General features: G+C 42.9%; 1 protein-coding gene across 8 annotated transcripts in view; it reads left to right on the forward strand.

Annotated features, from left to right (window-relative positions):
• The window catches only part of LOC106604903 (polycomb protein SCMH1), a 52,798-nt gene that overhangs the window by 24,689 nt on the left and 4,260 nt on the right, over positions 1-23,849 (forward strand). For 6 of the 8 annotated variants that reach the window (XM_045718273.1, XM_045718275.1, XM_045718274.1 and 3 more), the window contains 7 exons: positions 4,323-4,569; positions 19,776-20,011; positions 20,264-20,440; positions 20,535-20,661; positions 20,928-21,128; positions 21,439-21,606; positions 21,798-21,923. In XM_045718273.1, coding sequence (XP_045574229.1) covers positions 4,323-4,569; positions 19,776-20,011; positions 20,264-20,440; positions 20,535-20,661; positions 20,928-21,128; positions 21,439-21,606; positions 21,798-21,923 — 1,282 coding nt within the window. Of the gene's footprint in view, positions 1-4,322; positions 4,570-19,775; positions 20,012-20,263; positions 20,441-20,534; positions 20,662-20,927; positions 21,129-21,265; positions 21,309-21,438; positions 21,607-21,797; positions 21,926-23,849 lie in introns of those variants that run through there. The other 2 variants (XM_045718280.1, XM_045718278.1) reach the window with 2 other exon arrangements.

A 23,849-nucleotide genomic window follows, 5' to 3' on the forward strand; every position in this document is an offset into this window, starting at 1 on the left:
GTGGGATGGGCTGAGAGGCTCTTTAATCCCAACCCTCAGCCACTATGTTTGGCAATGTTGTTATGTGACTGCTTTATGTTAAAGTACCATGTATGCAAAATGTGTATGTAAAATGTATATGAATATGTACAATGTATGTATATGTAGCAGAAAAGCTATAAAAATATACTGCCCAAAAAAATAAAGGGAACACTTAAACAACACATCCTAGATCTGAATGAAAGAAATAATCTTATTAACTACTTTTTTCTTTACATAGTTGAATGTGCTGACAACAAAATCACACAAAAATAATCAATGAAAATCCAATTTATCAACACATGGAGGTCTGGATTTGGAGTCACACTCAAAATTAAAGTGGAAAACCACATTACAGGCTGATCCAACTTTGTTGTAATGTCCTTAAAACAAGTCAAAATGAGGCTCAGTAGTGTGTGTGGCCTCCACGTGCCTGTATGACCTCCCTACAACGCCTGGGCATGCTCCTGATGAGGTGGCGGATGGTCTCCTGATGGATCTCCTCCCAGACCTGGACTAAAGCATCCGCCAACTCCTGGACAGTCTGTGGTGCAACATGGCGTTGGTGGATGGAGCGAGACATGATGTCCCAGATGTGCTCAATTGGATTCAGGTCAGGGGAACGGGCGGAGCATCAATGCCTTCCTCTTGCAGGAACTGCTGACACACTCCAGCCACAAGAGGTCTAGCATTGTCTTGTATTAGGAGGAACACAGGGCCAACCGCACCAGCATATGGTCCCCCAAAGAAATGCTACCCCACACCATGACTGACCCACCGCCAAACCGGTCATGCTGGAGGATGTTGCAGGCAGCAGAACGTTCTCCACGGTGTCTCCAGACTCTGTCACGTCTGTCACATGCTCAGTGTGAACCTGCTTTCATCTGTGAAGAGCACTGGGCGCCAGTGGCGAATTTGCCAATCTTGGTGTTCTCTGGCAAATACCAAACGTCCTGCACGGTGTTGTGCTGTAAGCACAACCCCCACCTGTGGACGTCGGGCCCTCATACCACCCTCATGGAGTCTGTTTCTGACCGTTTGAGCAGACACATGCACATTTGTGGCCTGCTAGAGGTCATTTTGCAGGGCTCTGGCAGTGCTTCTCCTGCTCCTCCTTGCACAAAGGCGGAGGTAGCGGTCCTGCTGCTGGGTTGTTGCCCTCCAACGGCCTCCTCCACGTCTCCTGATGTACTGGCCTGTCTCCTGGTAGCGCCTCCATGCTCTGGACACTACGCTGACAGACACAGCAAACCTTCTTGCCACAGCTCGCATTAATGTGCCATCCTGGATGAGCTGCACTACCTGAGCCACTTGTGTGGATTGTAGACTCCGTCTCATGCTACCACTAGAGTGAAAGCACCGCCAGCATTCAAAAGTGACCAAAACATCAGCCAGGAAGCATAGGAACTGAGAAGTGGTCTGTGGTCCCCACCTGCTGAACCACTCCTTTATTGGGGGTGTCTTGCTAATTGCCTATAATTTCCACCTGTTGTCTATTCCATTTGCACAACAGCATGTGAAATTTATTGTCAATCAGTGTTGCTTCCTAAGTGGACAGTTTGATTTCACAGAAGTGTGATTGACTTGGAGTTACATTGTGTTGTTTAAGTGTTCCCTTTATTTTTTTGAGCAGTGTATATATTTTTCCTCCAAAGAGGGGAGGGGGGTGGTGGTGGAGGGGTTAATAATATAAAAAATACAAAAAAGACAGCAGCAACTCTTCCTGTGGTCCAGCAAAATTAAGGCAGTTATACGATTTTAATAACATTACAATACATTCATAACAGAATTCATAACACACTGTGTGCCCTAAGGCCCATACTCCACTACCACATATCTACAACACAAAATCCATGTGTACTTGTGCGTATTTGTTAGGTTCTTATTTTTCAGAGTAAATAACCCACGGACACTAGAGAAGCTTTATTCTTCTCAGAGGTTCTGTACAGCTGAAATCAGACAGCAAAACATTTCAGACATCACAGTTTATATACATCCCACTTAAGACACTCCTCTTTCTCTCCAATCCTTACATTTTATGGCTCTACAGGAAGCTAAGGGTAGGATTCCAAACATTTATTACTCTTACGAGAATCTGTCCTCACCTCCTGACCTCAACCCCTCTTTCATCTAATACACAGATGTCCATCTGTCTTCCCTATATCAACCCATCGCTCTCCTCCATCAAACACATTCCAAAGCCTTCTGTCTTTCTTCAGAGAACCATTAACTTCTAACATAATCTCTTTAATTTACTATCATTCATTTAATATCTCAGTGTTCAAAGTTTAGCCGATTCCAACAGTATGTTATCATGTGTGTATTGTATGCATGTTTCTGTGCCTATGTTTGTGTTGCTTGTTGAATGTCCTTCCCTATAAGCGTGCTGAAAGTCTGTTGTCAATTTGTTTACTGTAAAATAGTGTCATGACATTGCCCTCTTTGGGTTTTCTATGCACCCTCCCCCTACCCAGGCTCTGTGAGAGCGGTCGTAAATTCCTAAAAGAATGGCCTGCCTCATGGCCACAGTTTTGAGACAGAGTGGGTTTCATAGAAAGAACCCAGGAATTATTCCACCTCACAGGACTGGAGAACCAAACGACATTTATGTTCTGGATGAAGGTATAAAAGATCGGTGAAGAATCCAGCTACGAACTGGTCCGTTTGGTACAATTTTGTGAAACTCATGAGAGACAATACGGCCACATTACCATGGCGCTGTTTATATAATAGCCTCAGTTGTGAGACTTACATATAATGGTTGTATACAATGAATGAATAAGGATAAAGCTATTTGGAATATGTTGTGATGCTTGTCAGATGTTAATGTGAGAGAATTGTATTTCTGTTTAAAGTTTCATCAAGTCATCGGCACGCCCCCATGAACAGACGGGACCTGGCGTCATGAGACAGCCCTTTTCTGTTATTCCGAATATAACCCCCACCCAGGGTTTCTATCACGAGACCGGGCTTACCTCCATTACGAGTGGCTAAAGGTTGGAGACCAGCTTACCTCGATAATGAGAGGGCCAAGGTTTGACCATGCATTCCTCGTTCTGAACTTTAACCATACCACGTGGTTAAACTCTTAGACTATTGATACCGACAGAATAATAACAAGCCTTTGATATTAATTACTAGTCTGCAGCTAGGAATTGGGTATCATTGAACGCGAAGACCGACGAAACATCTGTCCTATAACAACATTAATGAATGTCACTTTGAAATATCCATTCAATCCCAGAGAGAGAGAGAACGCGAGGACAAAACTCTCCAACAGAAACAAACTTTTCAACAAAGATCCCGACGACACACTGAGCGTAAATATATATATTGATTGCAATTGTTCCCGAATGAGTGAGCGTTCATATGCAAAGGGTTAGCATTTCAATTGTTATAATTATCAACTCGTATCAACCCTTTGTCTAACAAGCCGCCATGCTGGTTTAGCCCACTAGGGCACATTCCTTTATCATTTCTTTGTAACGATACCTACTGTTTGTTATGCATTTCTGTGAATTATTTAGTTAGTAAATAAATTATTTTAAGACAACTGATGTATGGAGGACTCATAGTGAAGACTGGGTTCGTGCAGATAACCAACAATTTACGACGTTTGGAATGAGACTGACGAGGTAAAGAATACATCATTAATCCGAAGACTAATAGATCAGATATTATGATATCTGAAAGTTATATTAGGAAAATTATAACTTTGTAATCTGAATATTTTCCTTGGTGCCCCGACTTCCTAGTTAATTACAGTTACACGATTAATCAGTTTAATCGCGTAATAATAATTACAGAGTTATTTGATAAATATGTCTTCAGTTTAATGATGCCAAAGACACGACAATAGCATTGTATCTGGTCAAACCCAATTTTTTCCTAAACTTTACTAACAGGCTGATTGGTCAGCTATTTGAGCCAGTTAATGGGGCTTTACTTTTCTTAGGTAGCGGAATGACTTTTGCTTCCCTCCAGGCCTGAGGGCACACACTTTCTAGTAGGCTTAAATTGAAGATATTGCAAATAGGAGTGGCAATATTGTCCCCTATTATCGTCAGTAATCCATCCAAATTGTCAGATCCCGGTGGCTTGTCATTGTTGATACACAACTGTTATTTGTTTACCTCTTCCACACTCACCATTGGGATCACAACATCATACGTGAACATATACATTTGCCAACTAAATAAAGCTTCCGAACAATTTCACATTTCATCTGGATAATCCCACATTTACCCACTCCCTTGTCACTGACCTCTCCCGTCCCTGTCACCTCCCTTCCCCTCGTACCCCAGCAGGAGCCCCCGGTCCCAGAGCAGAACTCCTTCCAGGTGGGCATGAAGCTGGAGGCAGTGGACCGCAAGAACCCCCACTTCATCTGCCCGGCCACGGTGGGGGCGTTGCGTGGCGTGGAGGTGCTCGTCACCTTCGATGGCTGGCGGGGTGCTTTCGACTACTACTGCCGCTACGACTCCCGGGACATCTTCCCCGTGGGCTGGTGCTCTCTCACCGGGGACAACCTGCAGCCGCCCGGCACCAAAGGTCTGTGCGTGTCTGTGTGTATGTACAGTATGTGTGTTTGTTTGTTTGTTTGTCACCCTGTAGACTTGTCAGCTATTTGTACCTGTGGTGTAAGAGTTGGAAAAGAGTAGAGAGTGTAGGAGAGGACAGCAGTGCAGCAGATTGAGGGTGGGTTTTCCACCGCTGAAGGGTAAGTTGAAATGAAGAAATGGCGATATAAAATTTTAGATACCCTCCTGTTAGCCACAGTGACAAAAGTGCTTTTTTAAATCTAATTTCCTGCAATTCTACACATTTTGCTATGGCTTATGCTATCTGAGGGACTCTGAAATTATAACAAAGTCAATGGCGGCCCCAAGACAAAAATGCTCCTGAATGCATAATTTTTACATTTTTAGATTTTCCCTGATTGTCTAGCTTGTATATAGGTGATTGTTAGTTCTCAAAGATAATCTTATTAAAAAATATATAGGTCCATTATCTTTTCTACATACAGTGCATTTGGAAAGTATTCAGACCCCTTAACTTTTTCCAAATTTTGTTACGTTAACAGCCTTTTTAAAATGGATTAAACATTTTGCAAATGTATAAAAAAATGTGCATAAGCATTCAGACCCTTTACTCTGTACTTTGTTGAAGCACCTTTGGCAGCAATTACAGCCTCAAGTCTTCTTCGGTATGACGCTAGAAGCTTGGCCCACCTGTATTTGGGGAGTTTTTGCCATTCTTCTCTGCAGATCCTCTCAAGCTCTGTCAGGTTGGATGGGGTGTGTCACTGCAGAGCTATTTTCAGGTCTCTCAAGAGTTGTTCGATCGGGTTCCGGGCTCTGGCTGGGCCACAACGAGCATTCATAGACTTGTCTCAAAGCCACTACTGTGTTGTCTTTGATGTGTGCTTAGGGTTGTTGACCTGTTAGAAGGTGAACCTTCGCCCCAGTCTGAGGTCCTGAGAATCTTGTTTCTCATGGTCTGAGAGTCCTTTAGGACAGAGTGACCCTCGGGTTCTTAGTCACCTCCCCGACCAAGGCCCTTCTCCCCCGATTGCTCAGTTTTGCCGGACGGCCAGCTCTAGGAAGAGTCTTGGTGGTTCCAAACTTCTTCCATTTAAGAATGATGGAGGCCACTGTGTTCTTGGGGACCTTCAATGCTTCAGCCATTTTATGATACCCTTCTCCAGATCTCTGCCTTGACACAATCCTGTCTTGGAGCTCTACGGACAATTCCTTCGACCTCATGGCTTGGTTTTTGCTCTGACATGCATTGTCAGTTGTGGGACCTTTATATAGACAGATGTGTGCCTTTTCCAAATCATGTCTAATCAATTGAATTTACCACAGGTGGGCTCCAATCAAGTTGTTGAAACATCTCAAGGATGATCAATGGAAACAGGATGCACCTGAGCTCAATTTTGAGTCTCATAGCGAAGGGTCTGAATACTTATGTAAATAAGCTGTCTGTTTTTGTTTTTTAATACATTTGCTAAAATTTATAAAACCTGTTTTTGCTTTGTCATTATGGGGTATTGTGTAGATTTATGATAATTTTTATTTAATCTATTTTAGATTAAGGCTGTAACATAACAAAATGTGGAAAAAGTCAAGGGGTCTGAATACATTCCGAATGCACTGTAGTTTATATCTAGTTTTAGTCGTTTAATAAGTTTACACTGAAATTGTTTTTCCATCTCAAATTATATAAGCAATATACAGTACCAGTCAAAAGTTAATCAGCAAAGCACCATCACACCACCACGCTTCACGGTGGGAACTACACATGCGGAGATCATCTGTTCACCTACCCTGCGTGCCACAAAGACACAGTGGTTGGAACCAAAAACCATTCCTGTGGTGGCCCTCATTAGAGCCAGTTTCATCATAGTGCTTGATGGTTTTTGAGAATGCACTTGAAGAAGCTTTCTTTAAATTTTCCGGATTGACTGACCTTCATGTCTTAAAGTAATGATGGACTGTCATTTCTCTTTGCTTATTTGAGCTGTTCTTGCTATAATATGGACTTGGTATTTTACCAAATAGGGCTATCTTCTGTATACCACTTCTGCCTTGTCACAACACAACTGATTGGCTCAAACACATTAAAACCTCTACAGGATTGGTGTGTCCCCCGCGGGACGGTTGAGCTAATGTAGGCTAGCGGGATTAACATGAGGTTGTAAGTAACAAGAACATTTTCCAGGACATAGACATATCTGATATTGAGAGAAAGCTTAAATTCTTGTTAATCTAACTGCACACCAATTCACATTAGCTATTACAGTAAAATAATACCATGCTATTGTTTGAGAGTGCACAGTTATGAACTTGAAAATGTATTAATAAACCAATTAGTGACATTTGGGTAGTCTTGATATAACATTTTGAACAGAAATGCAATGGTTCATTGGATCGGTCTATAACTTTGCACATATACTGCTGCCATCTAGTGGCCAAAATCAAAATTTAGCCTGGGCTGGAATGGCCTTTCTCTTGCATTTCAAAGATGATGGTACAAAAAAACTTATCTTTTACAAGATCTAATGTGTTATATTCTCCTAATTTAATATTTCCACAAACTTCAAAGTGTTTCCTTTCAAACGGTATCAAGAATATACATATCCTTGCTTCAGGTCCATAGCTACAGGCAGTTAGATTTGGGTATGTCATTTTAGGCGAAAATTGGAAAAAAAGGGTCCGACCCTTAAGTTAAGAAGGAAAGAAATTCCACATTCACTTTTAACAAGGCGCACCTGTTAATTGAAATGCATTCCAGGTGACTACCTCATGAAGCTGGTTGAGAGAATGCCAAGTGTGCAAAGCTGTCATGAAGGCAAAGGGTGGCTACTTTGAAGAATCTAAATATCTGTTTAATACTTTTTTTTGGTTAGTACATGATTCCATATGTGTTATTTTGTAGTTTTGATGTATTCACTATTATTCTACAATGTAGAAAATAGTACAAATAAAGACAAATCCTTGAATGAGTAGGTGTGTCCAAACTTTTGACTGGTACTGTATATATACACTACCATTCAAAAGTTTGCGGTCACTTAGAAATGTCCTTGTTTTCTGAAAGAAAAGCATTTTTGTCCATTTAAGATATCAAATTGATCATAAATACAGTGTAGACATTGTTAATGTTGTAAATGACTATTGTAGCTGGAAACGGCAGATTTTTTTATGTAATATCTACATAGGCGTACAGAGGCCCATTATCAGCAACCATCACTCCTGTGTTCCAATGGCACATTGTGTTAGCTAATCCAAGTTTATCATTTTAAAAGGCTAACTGATCATTGATCAATGTCAACAGTGAAGAGGTGACTCCGGGATGCTGGCCTTCTAGGCAGAGTTGCAAAGAAAAAGTAATATCTCAGACTGGCTAATAAGAAGAAAAGATTAAGATGGGCCAAAGAGCACACACTGGACAGAGGAACTCTGCCTAGAAGGCCAGCATCCCAGAGTCGTCTCTTCACTGATGACATTGAGACTGGTGTTTTGCGTATAATATTTAATGAAGCTGCCAATTGAGGACTTGTAAGGGGTCTGTTTCTCAAACTAGACACACTAATGTACTTGTCCTCTTGCTCAGTTGTGTACCAAGGCCTCTCACTCCGCTTTCTATTCTGGTTAGAGACAGTTTGCGCTGTTCTGTGAAGGGAGTAGTACACAGCGCTGTACGAGATCTTCAGTTTCTTGGCAATTTTTGATTTGGATAGTCTGCATCAACAGCCCGCTGCCTCGTCCATGCACTGGCAGATGATGTGCATAGGATCGTTTTAGAGGGGCTTAATCAGGCTGAACCTTTTGACCTGGCTTTTGTTGAGTGTACTAACAACACCGATGTAGCACAGTTGTTTGTGTGTGTATGTCTGTTATTTTGATGGAAAGGAATTTAAACAAGAGCTGCTGGCACGGATTCCCCTCGAAGGACACACCACCGGGGACATCATATTCACAAAACTGGAAGAATTGTTTACGCAGCATGCCTGTCATTCGAAAAAGTGAATATTGTGGTTACCGACTGGGCTCCTTTTATGGTGGGCAGACACGGCCTGGTCAGCAGGTTAAAGGATATCGCCCCCCAAATGAATGGCTTGCACTATCTTATCCATCAGAGTGTGCTGCGTGCCAGACTAAACGATGAGCTAAAAGATGTAATGGATAAAGTAATGCGCATAATCAACTTTGTCAGGGAGACATCAAACTTTATTGGTCACATACACGTGGTTAGCAGATGTTAATGCGAGTGTAGTGAAATGCTTGTGCTTCTAGTCCTGACAGTGCAGTAATATCGAACAAGTCATCTAACAATTCCACAACTACCTAATACACTCAAATCTAAATAAAGGGATGGAATAACAATATACATATAAATATATGGATGAGCAATGACCGAGCGGCATAGGCAAGATGCAATAGATGGTGTAAACGACACTATATACATATGAGATGGGTAATGCAAGATATGTAAACATTATTAAAGTGACTAGTGATCCTTTTATTAACCTGTTGGGGATAGGGGGCAGTATTTGCACGGCCGGATAAAAAACGTACCCGATTTAATCTGGTTACTACTCCTGCCCAGTAACTAGATAATGCATATAATTATTGGCTTTGGATAGAAAACACCCTAAAGTTTCTAAAACTGTTTGAATCTAATGTTTTGCTTTCGTTGTAAAGCCTTTTTGAAATCGGACAGTGTGGTTAGATTAACCTCTCTGGGCTAGGCGGGACGAATTCGTCCCACCTACGTAACAGCCACTTGCAGCCTGTGGCGCGATTTTCAAAACCTTAAAAATCCTATTACTTCAATTTCTCAAACATATGACTATTTTACAGCTATTTAAAGACAAGACTCTCGTTAATCTAACCACACTGTCCGATTTCAAAAAGGCTTTACAACGAAAGCAAAACATTAGATTATGTCAGCAGAGTACCAAGCCAGAAATAATCAGACACCCATTTTTCAAGCTAGCATATAATGTCACAAAAACCCAGAAGACAGCTAAATGCAGCACTCACCTTTGATGATCTTCATCAGATGACAACCCTAGGACATTATGTTATACAATACATGCATGTTTTGTTCAATCAAGTTCATATTTATATCAAAAACCAGCTTTTTACATTAGCATGTGACGTTCAGAACTAGCATACCCCCCCGCAAACTTCCGGGGAATTCGCTAACATTTTACTAAATTACTCACGATAAACGTTCACAAAAAGCATAACAATTATTTTAAGAATTATAGATACAGACCTCCTCTATGCACTCAATATGTCCGATTTTTAAAATAGCTTTTTGGTGAAAGCACATTTTGCAATATTCTAAGTACATAGCCCAGGCATCACGGGCTAGCTATTTAGACACCCGGCAAGTTTAGCACTCACCATAATCATATTTACTATTATAAAAGTTTGATTACCTTTTGTTGTCTTCGTCAGAATGCACTCCCAGGACTGCTACTTCAATAACAAATGTTGGTTTGGTCCAAAATAATCCATCGTTATATCTGAATAGCGGCGTTTTGTTCGTGCGTTCCAGACACTATCCGAAATGGTAAAGAAGGGTCGTGCGCATGGCACAATTCGTGACAAAAAAATTCTAAATATTCCATTACCGTACTTCGAAGCATGTCAACCGCTGTTTAAAATAAATTTTTACGCCATTTTTCTCGTAGAAAAGCGATAATATTCCGACAGGGAATCTCCTTTTCGGCAAACAGAGGAAAACATCACAAAGGCGGGGGCGGTCGGGTCACGTGCCTAAGCCCAGAGTCCCTTGATCGGCCACTTGAGAAAGGTGATAATGTGTTTCAGCCTGGGGCTGGGATGACGACATTCAGGTTTTTCCCGGGCTCTGAGCGCCTATGGACGACGTAGGAAGTGTCACGTTAGAGCAGAGATCCTTAGTAAAAGATAGAGATGGAAAAGAAGTTCAAGAAATGGTCAGACAGGCCACTTCCTGTAAAGGAATCTCTCAGGTTTTGACCTGCCATTTGAGTTCTGTTATACTCACAGACACCATTCAAACAGTTTTAGAAACTTTAGGGTGTTTTCTATCCATATGTAATAAGTATATGCATATTCTAGTTACTGGGTAGGAGTGGTAACCAGATTAAATCGGGTATGTTTTTTATCCAGCCGTGTCAATACTGCCCCCTAGCCCTAACAGGTTAACGAGAGTCTTGTCTTTAAAATGGTGTAAAATAGTCATATGTTTGAGAAATTGAAGTAATAGCATTTCTAAGGTATTTGAATATCGCGCCACGGGATTCCACTGGCTGTTGACTAGGGTGGGACGCAAACATCCCACCTAGCCCAGAGAGGTTAAAGTGGCCAATGATTTCGAGTCTGTATGTAGGCAGCAGCCTCTCTGCGTTAGTGATGGCTGTTTAACAGTCTGATGGCATGTTTTTCAGTCTCTCGGTCCCAGCATTGATGCACCTGTACTGACCTCACCTTCTGGATGGTAGCGGGGTGAACAGGCAGTGGCTCGGGTGGTTGTTGTCCTTGATGATCTTTTTGGCCTTCCTGTGACATCGGGTGCTGTAGGTGTCTTGGAGGGCAGGTCGTTTTCCCCCTGTGATGCGTTGTGCAGACCGCACCACCCTCTGGAGAGTCTTGCGGTTGTGGGCGGTGCAGTTGCCGTACCAGGCGTTGATACAGCCCGACAGGATGCTCTCAATTGTGCATCTGCAAGAGTTTGTGACAGTTTTAGGTGACAAGCCACATTTCTTCAGCCTCCTGAGGTTGAAGAGGCGCTGCTGTGCCTTCTTCACCAGACTGTCTGTGAGGGTGGACCATTCCAGTTTGTCCGTGATGTGTACTCCGAGGAACTGCTGCTGTCCTGTCGGTGTGGATAGGGGGGTGCTCCCTCTGCTGTTTCATGAAGTCCACGATCATCTTTTTTGTTTTGTTGAGGTTGATTGAGAGGTTGTTTTCCTGACACGCACACTCCTGTCTCGTTGTTGTTGGTAATCAAGCCCACTACTGTTGTCGTCAGCAAACTTGATGATTGAGTTGGAGGTGTGCATGGCCACACAGTCATAGGTGAACTGGGAGTACAGGAGGGGGCTGAGCATGCACCCTTGTGGGTCCTCATTGTTGAGGATCAGTGAAGTGGAGATGTTTCCTACCTTCACCACCTGGGGGCGGCCTGTCAGGAAGTCCAGGACCCAATTGCACAGAGCGGAGTTGAGACCCAGGGCCTCAAGCTTAATGATGAGCTTGGAGGGTAGGTACTATGGTGTTGAATGCTGAGCTGTAGTCAATGAACAGCATTCTTACATAGGTATTCCTCTTGTCCAAATGGGATAGGGCAGTGTGCAGTGGGATGACGATTGCATTGTCTGTGAACCTATTGGGGCGGTATGCAAATTGAAGTGGGTTAGGGTGGCAGGTAAGTTCGAGGTGATTATGATCCTTGACTAGTCTCTCAAAGTACTTCATGATGACAGAAGTGAGTGCTATAGGGCGATAGTCATTTAGTTCAGTTACCTTAAGCCTTCTTGGGCACAGGAACAATGGTGGCCATCTTGAAGCATGTGGGGACAGCAGACTGGGATAGGGAGAGATTGAATATGTCCGTAAACACACCAGCCAGCTGGTCTGCGCATTCTCTGAGGACGCGGCTAGGGATGCTGTCTGGGCCGGCACCCTTGCGAGGGTTAACACATTTAAGTGTCTTACTCACGTCGGCCATGGAGAAGGAGGGGGGGCACTCCTTGGTAGCGGGCCGCGTCGGTGGCACTGTGTTATCCTCAAAGCGGGCAAAGAAGGTGTTTAGTTTGTCTGGAAGCAAGCGCCCAACACCGTCTTTTCCGCAAGCTTGTGACAGAATCTCTGGCTGAGTAAAGGAAAAGCGCTGGAGTGGTTCTGTGAGCTGCATGACCAGATTGTCGGTTTTCTCAGGAAAAAGATAAATATGTGCAGCAGCTGACCACCTTCGCATCTGGAAAATTAGGATTTCCTCTCCGTTCTTTTTTGGGCTGACCTGTTCTGTCACTTTAAACGGGTTAAATCTGCAGTCACAAGGAAGAGGGAAAACAGTCGCGGACATGGTGGAAAAACTTGAGGCCTTTACTAGGAAGCTTAGGTAGTTCGATTTTGACACTTCATCTGGAAGGCTGCGCCTCCTGAAGAATCAGGAGTGCCATGTCCCTGAGTGCGTTTTGGGTGGCAAGCTCAGAGGAATACAGCACAATAAAGAAACTAGCATTTTATGTGCTAACAATGTTTGGATCAACTTACACCTGCGAGTCCTCCTTTTCCTCTATGAGCAATCTAGACTCACGACAGAAACTGGATTCCACACGTCAATCGAGGACAGCCTGCGCATCAAAATCACATCCAACAAGATCGTGTCCGAGGATAAATACAACTTTTCCCATTGAGTAAGTAACTTAGCAAATACTAAGTACTTATCCAAGGCTATTTAGGTCTCATGCTGACAGTATTTTCTGTTCTGTCATTACAGGAGCAGGCTATCCCGAGACTCCTGATAGACATTCAGACACAGACATTTGCAGACGTCACCTTTTTTTCTTTACATTATTGTTTTATGTAGGATGCTACATTTTTGTCCAGTTGCCATTGTAAGCAGACCCAATTGGAAAAACAAAAAAAGCCTACCTCAGCCAAGTTATTTTATGTAAGGCTCAGAAGAAATAGGCTGCAAATAAGCTCTCTCGTTTATAAAGTCAAATTAAAATGAAGATTATCTATTCCTGTGCGCCACTTGCATAACAAGTTAGCTAGGTTATAATTTCAACACCAGGCGCTGTTCACCTATTGATTGCGCTGTGGTCACAGCTTTACGTTTCAGCACCACAAAATGATCCATTGACTGTCTCTTCTCTTCAATGTTAAAATGTAACTTTTGCGTTATTTATGTGGGGTAACTTCCTTCTTTTTGCATCGCGGGTCTGATGGGGGTGTGTCGGATAAGGTGGAGGTGATATTATCCATAACTAGCCTCTCAAAGCACTTCATGATGATGTAAGTGCTACTGGGCGATAGTCATTTCGTTCAGTTACCTTCACTTTCTTGGGTACAGGAACAATAGTGGACATCTTGAAGCAAGTCTGGACAACAGACTGGGATAGGGAAAGATTGAATATGTCCGTAAACACACCAGCCAGCTGGTCTGCACATGTTCTGGGTGTATTGCTACACCATCCAAAGCCTAATTAATAACTTCACCATGCTCAAAGGGATATTCAGTGTTTGCTTTGTAAAAAATTGGTGCCCTTCTTTGCAAGGCATTGGAAAGGTCCCTAGTCTTTTTGGTTGAATCTGTGCTTAGAATTCACTACTCAACTGAGGGATCTTAAAGATAATTGAGTGTGTGAGATGCATTCACTATATATACAAAAGCATGTGGACACCCCTTCAAATTAGCGGATTCCACACCCGTTGCTGACAGATTTATAAAATCGAGCACACAGCCATGCAATCTCCATACACAAACATTGGCAGTAGAATGGCCTTACTGAAGAGGTCAGTGACTTTCAACGTGGCACCGGCATAGGATGCCACCTTTCCAACAAGTCAGTTCGTCAAATTTCTACCCTGCTAGAGCTGCCCAGGTCAACTGTAAGTGCTGTTATTGTGAAGTGGAAAAGTCTAGGAGCAACAACGGCTCAGCCACAAAGTGGTAGGCCACACAAGCTCACAGAACGGGACCGCCGAGTGCTGAAGCGGTAGCACGTAAAAACCGACTATCCTCGGTGGCAACACTCACTACCGAGTTCCAAAAGTGCCTCACTTCATGAAATGGGTTTCCATGGCATAGCATCTGCACACAAGCCTAAGATCACCATGCGCAATGCCAAGCGGTGTAAAGCTCGCCATTGGACTCTGGAGCAGTGGAAACTGGTTCTCTGGAGTAATGAATCACGCTTCACCATCTGGCAGTCGGAGAATGAATCTGGGTTTGGCGGATGCCAGGAGAACGCTACCTACCCCAATTTATAGTGCCAACTGTAAAGTTTGGTGGAAGAGGAGTAATGGTCTGGGGCTGTTTTTCATGGTTAGGGCTAGGCCCCAGTGAAGGGAAATCTTAACGCTACAGCATACAATGACATTCTAGATGATTCTGTGCTTCCAACTTTGTGGCAACAGTTTGAGGAAGGACGTTTCCTGTTTCAGCATGACAATGCCCCCATGCACAAAGCGAGGTCCGTACAGAAATGGTTTGTCGAGATCGGTGTGGAAGAACTTGACTGGCCTGCAAAGAGCCCTGACCTCAACCCCATCGACACCTTTTGGATGAATTCGAACACTGACTGCGCGCCAGGCCTAATCGCCCTACATCAGTGCCCGAGCTCACTAATGCTCTTGTGCCTGAATGGAAGCAAGTCCCCGCAGCAATATTCCAACATCTAGTGGAAAGCCTTTGCCAGAAAAGTGGAGGCTGTTATAGCAGCAAAGGGGGGACCAACTCCATACTAATGCCCATGATTTTCGAATGAGATGTTCTACGAGTAGATGTCCACATACTATTGGACATGTAGTGTAGATGGTATAGTCATTAAAAAACCATGTTACCCCCTATTATTGCACACAGACTCAGTCCATGCAAACTATTATGTGATTTGTTAAAGACATTTTTACACCTGAACTTATTTAGGCTTGCCATAACAAATTAATACTTATATAACCAAGACGTTTTTGTTATTTATTTTGTAATAATTTGTAAACATTTATAGAATTTTCTTTTCACTTTGACATTAAGGAGTATTTTGCGTAGATTGGTGACAAAAAAAAATCACAATATAATCCATTTTAATCCTTCTTTGTAACGCAACAAAATGTGAAGAAAATCCAAGTGGGGGTGAATACATATGATAGGCACTGTGTCACTGTATAATTATAACCTGCAGACTTTATTTTGGTGCGTGCCATTATGGGTGTGTGTATTTTACAAACCTGGGTTCAAATACTATTTCAAATGTCTCAATTACTTTCACATACATTCACTGTACATCTGGTCTCTTGGCAGCTCCCACCAGCCCAGTCCAAGCTCTTCTGTCCTTTCACCACAATGGTGGAACCAGCTTCCCCCTGAAGCTAGAACAGCATTGTATTTTCTTCCGAAAACATATGAAACCCTACCTCTTCAGAGTATCTGCTAAATGACTAAAATGTAAGTGAATTAAGTATTATAATATATTATATTTGAAAAGACAAGTAGTTGAATATTTTAATGTACACTGCTCAAAAAAATAAAGGGAACACTTAAACAACACAATGTAACTCCAAGTCAATCACACTTCTGTGAAATCAAACTGTCCACTTAGGAAGCAACACTGATTGACAATAAATTTCACATGCTGTTGTGCAAATGGAATAGACAACAGGTGGAAATTATAGGCAATTAGCAAGACACGTGGAGGAGGCCGTAGGAGGGCAACAACCCAGCAGCAGGACCGCTACCACCACCTTTGTGCAAGGAGGAGCAGGAGAAGCACTGCCAGAGCCCTGCAAAATGACCTCCAGCAGGCCACAAATGTGCATGTGTCTGCTCAAACGGTCAGAAACAGACTCCATGAGGGTGGTATGAGGGCCCGACGTCCACAGGTGGGGGTTGTGCTTACAGCCCTCTGGCATTTGCCAGAGAACACCAAGATTGGCAAATTCGCCACTGGCGCCCTGTGCTCTTCACAGATGAAAGCAGGTTCACACTGAGCAAGTGACAGAGTCTGGAGACGCCGTGGAGAAAGTTCTGCTGCCTGCAACATCCTCCAGCATGACCGGTTTGGCGGTGGGTCAGTCATGGTGTAGGGTGGCATTTCTTTGGGGGTCCGCACAGCCCTCCATGTGCTTGCCAGAGGTAGCCTGACTGCCATTAGGTACCGAGATGAGATCCTCAGAGCCCTTGTGAGACCATATGCTGGTGCGGTTGGCCCTGGGTTCCTCCTAATGCAAGACAATGCTAGACCTCGTGGCTGGAGTGTGTCAGCAGTTCCTGCAAGAGGAAGGCATTGATACTATGGACTGGCCCGCCCGTTCCCCAGACCTGAATCCAATTGAGCACATCTGGGACATCATGTCTCGCTCCATCCACCAACGCCACGTTGCACCACAGACTGTCCAGGAGTTGGCGGATGCTTTAGTCCAGGTCTGGGAGGAGATCCCTCAGTAGACCATCCGCCACCTCATCAGGAGCATGCCCAGGCGTTGTAGGGAGGTCATACAGGCACGTGGAGGCCACACACACTACTGAGCCTCATTTTGACTTGTTTTAAGGACATTACATCAAAGTTGGATCAGCCTGTAGTGTGGTTTTCCACTTTAATTTTGAGTGTGACTCCAAATCCAGACCTCCATGGGTTGATAAATTGGATTTCCATTGATTATTTTTGTGTGATTTTGTTGTCAGCACATTCAACTATGTAAAGAAAAAGTATTTAATAAGATTATTTCTTTCATTCAGATCTAGCATGTGTTGTTTAAGTGTTCCCTTTTTTTTTAGCAGTATATTTGGAAATACTCTCAAAGTATTTGAAAATACACTGACTCAAATACACTCCCATGCATTTAACCTAGGTATTTGAAAATAGTATTTGAAATACTCTACCAAATTGTAATTGAGAGTATTTTTTTTAAATTAATTTTACAAATCACCATTCAAATTCTCAAATAAAAGTAATTGTTTTAATCTGTGTATTTGAAAATACTCAAAAACAGAGAAAAAGTATTTTTAAATACCAGATACTCAAATACACATGTATTTGAACCCAGGTCTGGTATATTGCCCCATAGGCTAAGTCGTGTTAAGTGCGAGTGTCTGCATTCATGTTTGACTTTGCATGCTGTGGTTGCTTCATACACATTAGGCAGTGTGTGATTTAGACTTGGCATGGCTCCTAATAACGGAAGGGTGTGTACTACAGGGTGTGAGGTTTAAAGATAAATGTTAACACCATATCTGACAGCTGTCGGCAGTTTGTGTCTTTATTGCAACTACTCTTATTTCCCAGGCAGTGTCAGCATTTTCTGCTTGATGGGCCTCTGTAGACTACTAGTTTGCTTTTTCTTCTGGTGAGAATTGCACAGAGATTACAACGAGAGAGAGTTAATTGTCTGCGGTTTATGAGGAATTTGGTCTTGTCCGATCCCCATTGGCGAGGCCTTGCAAGTGTATCAAAACTCAAGGAAGGAAGTGTGCAGAGAGGACGAGTCACACGGGTAACTTAGTGCAGAGGAACTCTACTGTCTACTTTCACTGTCTTTGTCTGTCTGTCTGGGCTTGTTTGGGTTGTAAAATCAGAACCACTTCACAAAGAAGCCCCTGTTGTGGAAGGTCTGTATTTGTTTGTCTCACCCTTTACCGTGTGTATGCATGAAGTGACAAGGGTGCTGGTTTCTTGGTATCATTAATTGCAAGTTCTGCCATTGATATCTATCTCGGTGAAGAATTCTCTCAATTCCATTCAAAGGGCTTTATTGGCATGAGAAACATACTGTATGTTTACATTGCCAAAGCAAGTGAATCTATAATAAACAAAAGTAAAATAAGCAATCCGAAAAGGGTAAATATTAAACTCACAAAAGTTTCAAAAGAGTAGAGACATTTCAAATGTTATATTATGGCTATGTATGGAGTTGTAACAATGTACAAAAGGGAAAAATAAATAAACAGAAATATGGGTTATATTTATAATGGTGTTTGTGTTTTACTGGTTTCCCTTTTTCTTGTGGCAACAGGTCACACATCTTGCTCCTGTGATGGCACACTGGTATTTCAGCTAATAGACATGGGAATTTATTTTAAAAAATTGATTTGTTTTTGAATTTATACAATTTTGATTTGTTTTCGAATTCTTTGTAGATCGGTGTGATCTGAGGGAAATATGTGTCTCTAATATGATCGTACATTTGTCAGGAGGTTAGGAAGTGCAGCTCGGTTTCCACCTCATTTTGTGTGCAGTGAGCACATAGCCCACAAAATGAGGTGGAAACCGAGCTGCACTTCCTAGAGCCAGGTCTGCCTACGGTGGCCTCTCAATAGCAAGGCTATGCTCACTGAATCTGGGTCTAGTTGTGTTGCTGTCCTGGGGCTCTGTGTGGTCTGTTTGTGAACAGTTTGTAAGTCGCTCTGGATAAGAGCGTCTGCTAAATGACTTAAATGTAAAAAATGTAAATGTAAATGTAACAGAGCCCCAGGACCTGCTTGCTGAGGGGACTCTTCTCTAGGTTAATCTCTCTATAGGTGATGGTTTTGTTATGGAAAGTTTGGTATTGATACACCATCCAATTAATAATTAATAACTTCGCCATCCTCAAAGGGATATTCAATGTCTGCTTTTTAAAATTTATTTTAAAAAAATTAACCAATCTACCAATAGGTGCCCTTTGCGAGGCATTGGGAAATCTTGGTCAGTGGTCTTGGTGGTTGAAATTCACTGCTCGACTGAGGGACCGTACAATTTTCTGTATGTGTGGGGCACAGAGATGTATTCATTTTAAAATAATGTTAAACACTATTATTGCACACATGTAACTTATTATGTGACTTAAGCAAATTTTTACTCCTGAACTTATTTAGGCTTACCATAACAAAGGGGTTGAATACTTATTGACTCAAGACATTTCAGCTTTTCATTTTTTAGTTACCTGTGGTGCTGATGTTTAAGCTAAGGCAGGTATAGTTTGTTGTGTGCTCTAGGTCAACGGTGTCTAGATGGAATTTGTATATGTAGTCCTGGCAACACTCTTTCTCCCTCTGTCTCTCATCCTTCCCTATGAAGGCAGGGCAGTAACATAGTGTAACACATAAGTGTGTATCACAACTTGCCCCTTTGTTCCACAGCTGAAAGCAAACTGGGTCACCATAGCCCTCCTTAACACAAAAGCTGTCTGGTTCTATGTGCACTTGTGTGTGGCCGGGTCTACCACTCCTGCTGTGTTGTTGTTAGAGGCATCACTTGATCAGTGGCTGTTTATGTCATGATATTGATTAAGTCGCTGCTCTTTCCTGGTTTGTTATGCGTTATTGTGTATTACCAAACAGTCATGGGGTCAATTTGATGCTACTTCCTGAGTCTGACATTCATTGTTTCCTGCCAGGCTGCATTTGAATGAATGAAGGAAATAATGAATTACATAACTTGAATGAATATATTGATCTCTAGACTAGAGGATAAATTGCATTTGTTTGATTCCTTAAGATCCTATTTTAACTTTTCTTTTACACTCCCCCTATCTCTTTCTCTCTGGGGACAGCAGTGCAACCCAAGACCCTCGGTTGCCTTTCAGACGGTAGCGAGGGAACAGCCATGCACCCCATGCCAGGACAGCCGCCTGGCCAACGGGGACGCAAGCCAGGCTGCAGGAAAGCCAAGCTGACAGGGCCCTGGGGCCAGAAGGGGGCCGGAGTAGGACCACAGGCCCCCCCGCCCGGAAAGGGACTGGAGCCTATCAAGGTTCCCAAGAAGAGAGGCCCCAAACCGGGGAGTAAGGTACAGACCAAGGACCCGGGTTGGGGAGTCATGGTTGGGGAGGGTGGGAGGGGTAGGGTTGGATGTTTCATCCTGTGTCGCAGCATCCAAATACTCTTTTATAATAACGACCTTATTGGTCAAAAGTTGAACTAAAGTCAAGAGTTCACTTCTATTCTAATTCCACTGCTACTGAGAAAAGTAATGTTTGCCCTCCAATTGACAACTAGAGTGGTTGACTTAAGTGTCCTCTCACTCCTCCTCTGTGTTTAGTTAGGCTGGGCGAAGAGAGAAGGCTGGCTGGAGGGTGCCATGGCAGGCCCAGGGCGACCTGTGTCCCGGCCCAGAGGGAGGCTGCCAGCCAACTGGGCCCAGAGGATGGCCCTGCAGGAGGGACAAGTGGAGTCTGTCAAGATCCCCAAAAAGAGAGGGCCCAAGCCCGGCAGCAAGGTAACCAAACACACACACAATTATATTTTAAGGTTTTTATGGATGAGCGCATACCACCCCACTAAACATTGTGTGTGTGTGTCTGTGTGAACAGAGAAAACAGCGGGTGGTGTCCAACCCCGTGCCCGTTTCCCCCAACAGCAGTATGCCAGAGCCAGACACCAGCACGGTGCCCCTGGACAACGCCACCATCCCCAGCACCGCCTTGCATGCTGCCACAGGTACACACACACAAAGTAGTAGTTCATCACTGCAATTAATACTCATATGGATTTCTGTGGAGCGCAATGCAACTTTTATTATGAATACTTGTATGCCCTCGGACATCCTTGTGAGTCAATTATCGATGAAAATGTAGTATTTGTTAAATATGTTTGGAGCATTAAGTCGAATCTGCCTTTTTCAGCCGGAGTGGTATACATGCTGAATGTTTGATGCCTCTGTGTTTGTGTTCATGACTGCCTGCATCTACCTACGTGTCCCACAGTGTGTGTATACCTGAACAAGTATGGGAAGGTGGGACCCCACTTGGATGGGCGGCGGGTGCAGCAGCTGCCCGACCACTTTGGTCCAGGCCGGGCTTCCTCGGTGCTACAGCAGTGTGTCCAGGCCTGTGTGGACTGTGCCCACAACCAGAGCTCTGTCTTCTCCTGCCTCAAGCCAGGTCACGGAGGAGAGGTCATATCAGGTAAGGTCTGGGACTTGTACCTGCTTTCTGTATGTGCTATTTTCTCTATACACTTTATTAGAAGTTTGGTTATAGAGATAATCAAATAGTCTTTGCATTTCCTTAAAAAATATGATTTTTCCTTCATTTATTTCAAGCCTCCCTGTGCACTACATCAGGACCAGTTGTTAAAACAGACTGGTAGATCCATTTTTTCCTGAAATTGATCAAACCAAAGCTCTATATCTCCTCTTCACTTGGCATTGCTGCTACATGTGAGGAACCGTATTGGCTATCTGAGCCTAACCCTTGCCCTCTGTGTCCCATGCAGCCCACTTTGACCAGCAGCACCATACCCTCACCCTGCCCACGGTCAACAACGTCACATACATCCTGCACTTCCTGGAGAAACTCTGTCACAACCTCTACTGTGACCCTCTGTTTGGGAGCCAGCCCATCCCCAGAGGGGGCCTGCATTACAACAGCTACGCCTACCCAGGTCAACACACACACACACACACATACACACACTGTGCTGGGGCATAACCTTGGCTTTTCTGTTGATTCAGGACAAAAAAAGGTTGTCTTTCTTTTTGGCCTTTTCAACATTGTAACAGTGTCGATTTGAGTCCAGTATGTATTTACTTTTCACTCCTCACTGTTTCTCTTTTCTGATACGACTCCCTTCAGAAAGGAGAAGTTTTAGGGAGGGCCTCACGACGGGTCTAGGAAGAGGCTCCAAGCGGTTCCTTCAAGAATCCTACTACAGCCCCCTCCCCCACAAGCTGGGGGGAGGGGGCTGCCTCTCCTCAGAAGGTACAGCTCCTTAGGAACTCCTTAGGAAATCCTTAACACTTCATTTAAAATGACTTGGTTGATAAAAATAGAAACATGCACCTCTAATGGGACAAACAAAAGGAAAACATTTGTGTACAAACAAAAACTCTTATTTTAGGGTGTAGCTAGGACTGTGGAGTTCAGCCAGTTTTTGTATTGCAAAAGTCTACCGGTCTCACGGTAATTGACTGTTAATTAACAGAAACACGTTTAGCATCTCCAGCTCGGCCTCCACGAATACAAGCTGCATACAAGCCACATACAAGCTGCTGATGAGCATGCCTTTGGAACATCTACATTTAAAAAATGTAGATGTTCCAAAGGCTCATGCATCAGCAGCTAGTATCTTGTCAGCTAAGTGAACAAGCCTTCAGCCTATGGCATGGAGCATAGCCAGATAACATACAGTATGCCAACTCACATTCTATCCTTCGGAAATACATTTTCTTCAAATCATAATGTTTCTTTAGACCTGACTAAAATAAATAATGGATTTTTGTGATGGTGTATACTAAATTGAATATACACCATCACAAAAAATCCATTATTTATTTTAGTTAGGTCTTAAGAAATATAATATGAAGAAAATGTATTTCAGAAGAACAGCATGTGAGTTGGCATACTGTATGTTATCTGGCTGTGCTCCATGCCATAGGCTGTAGGCTTGTTCATTTAGCTGTCAAGATATGCTTATAAGTCCCGTGCCATTATTTTGTATTATATAATTTTATATAATTCAACTTAGCTAAATTAAATAGAAAGGATATTTTTCCCATTCGAGCGAGTGCGCATATGAAGTGGTTATGTTGAGCGTAAAAGTGAACCTTTGAAACAGGTCCTATATGCTAGGTTTAGAGTTATTTGGCAACTGTAGTTGTGAATGATACAAACCTTAGAATGTCTTACAAATCAAAACATATGGGCTGCGTGATGCGACTATAGGCTGTTATGATTTGAGAAAGTCGTACAAAAAAGCTTGCACTGTTTCTTGCCTCTGGCTGCACAGCTGTTCTCTCATAAAGTGATCATATTTTTACCCATCAGACAATTCTCAATTTAATCTTGTCTTTACTAATATGTACAATTTTTTTAGATTTAGAATGGCTCATTATCAAATGGGCAGGGGGAAAAGTACATGTCATCTGCATGCACTCGAATAGCGAATGGAGGCCGTGCACTTTCCCACCAATACGTTTTTCAATGATGCCTGGTAGGCTACTTCAGTTTTATAGCAGAGGCAAGCAAAATCTGTTTGGGAACATTGATGGTAACATGTTTTCACAACAAAACATATTTCACTAAACTGTTGACAGCCCCTCTGCACGTTTCAGAAATGAATAAATGAGAGAGGGGAGGAGGTGGAATCGCATGGTAGTCTGTATAGCGAAAGGTAATGTCACCCAATTAGTTATGAAAATATAAAAATTCCCTATTAACTGGATAATCAAAATCAAATACAAATTCACTATAATTGTAGGCTTATCTGTAAACAGCCCTGCACAACCCACAGCATCACCTAGGGCTATATATTCTCTCCCAGACTCGTGGATAGACATTTTGGAGCATAGCACAAGGTAACCAGTCCATCCAGTATGCATAATAATACAGTCCACACTCAAAGGCGATTACTCAAATTTGTATAGGCTAGACCAATTATGTTTTTTTGCCATGTGTAATATGTGGTAGGCTATGTATTGTGTAACGGCACAATCATCATTTTAATTCAGGTATTTTTCGGGCTTGGGCTCAAACTAATGCATACGCTCTAAAATGCGTATTGGTGTTTTGAATGAATGTTTTTGCTCTGACATGCACTGTCAAGGATGCACCTTAGAAGCGCTGTCCATTTTGTTATGTTAGGCTTTGAAACAACATCCACAACAACAATGTTTTACACTCAGTTTC

This window comes from Salmo salar, chromosome ssa05 (genome assembly GCF_905237065.1).
Source record: "Salmo salar chromosome ssa05, Ssal_v3.1, whole genome shotgun sequence".
NCBI classification, from domain to species: Eukaryota; Metazoa; Chordata; class Actinopteri; order Salmoniformes; family Salmonidae; genus Salmo; species Salmo salar.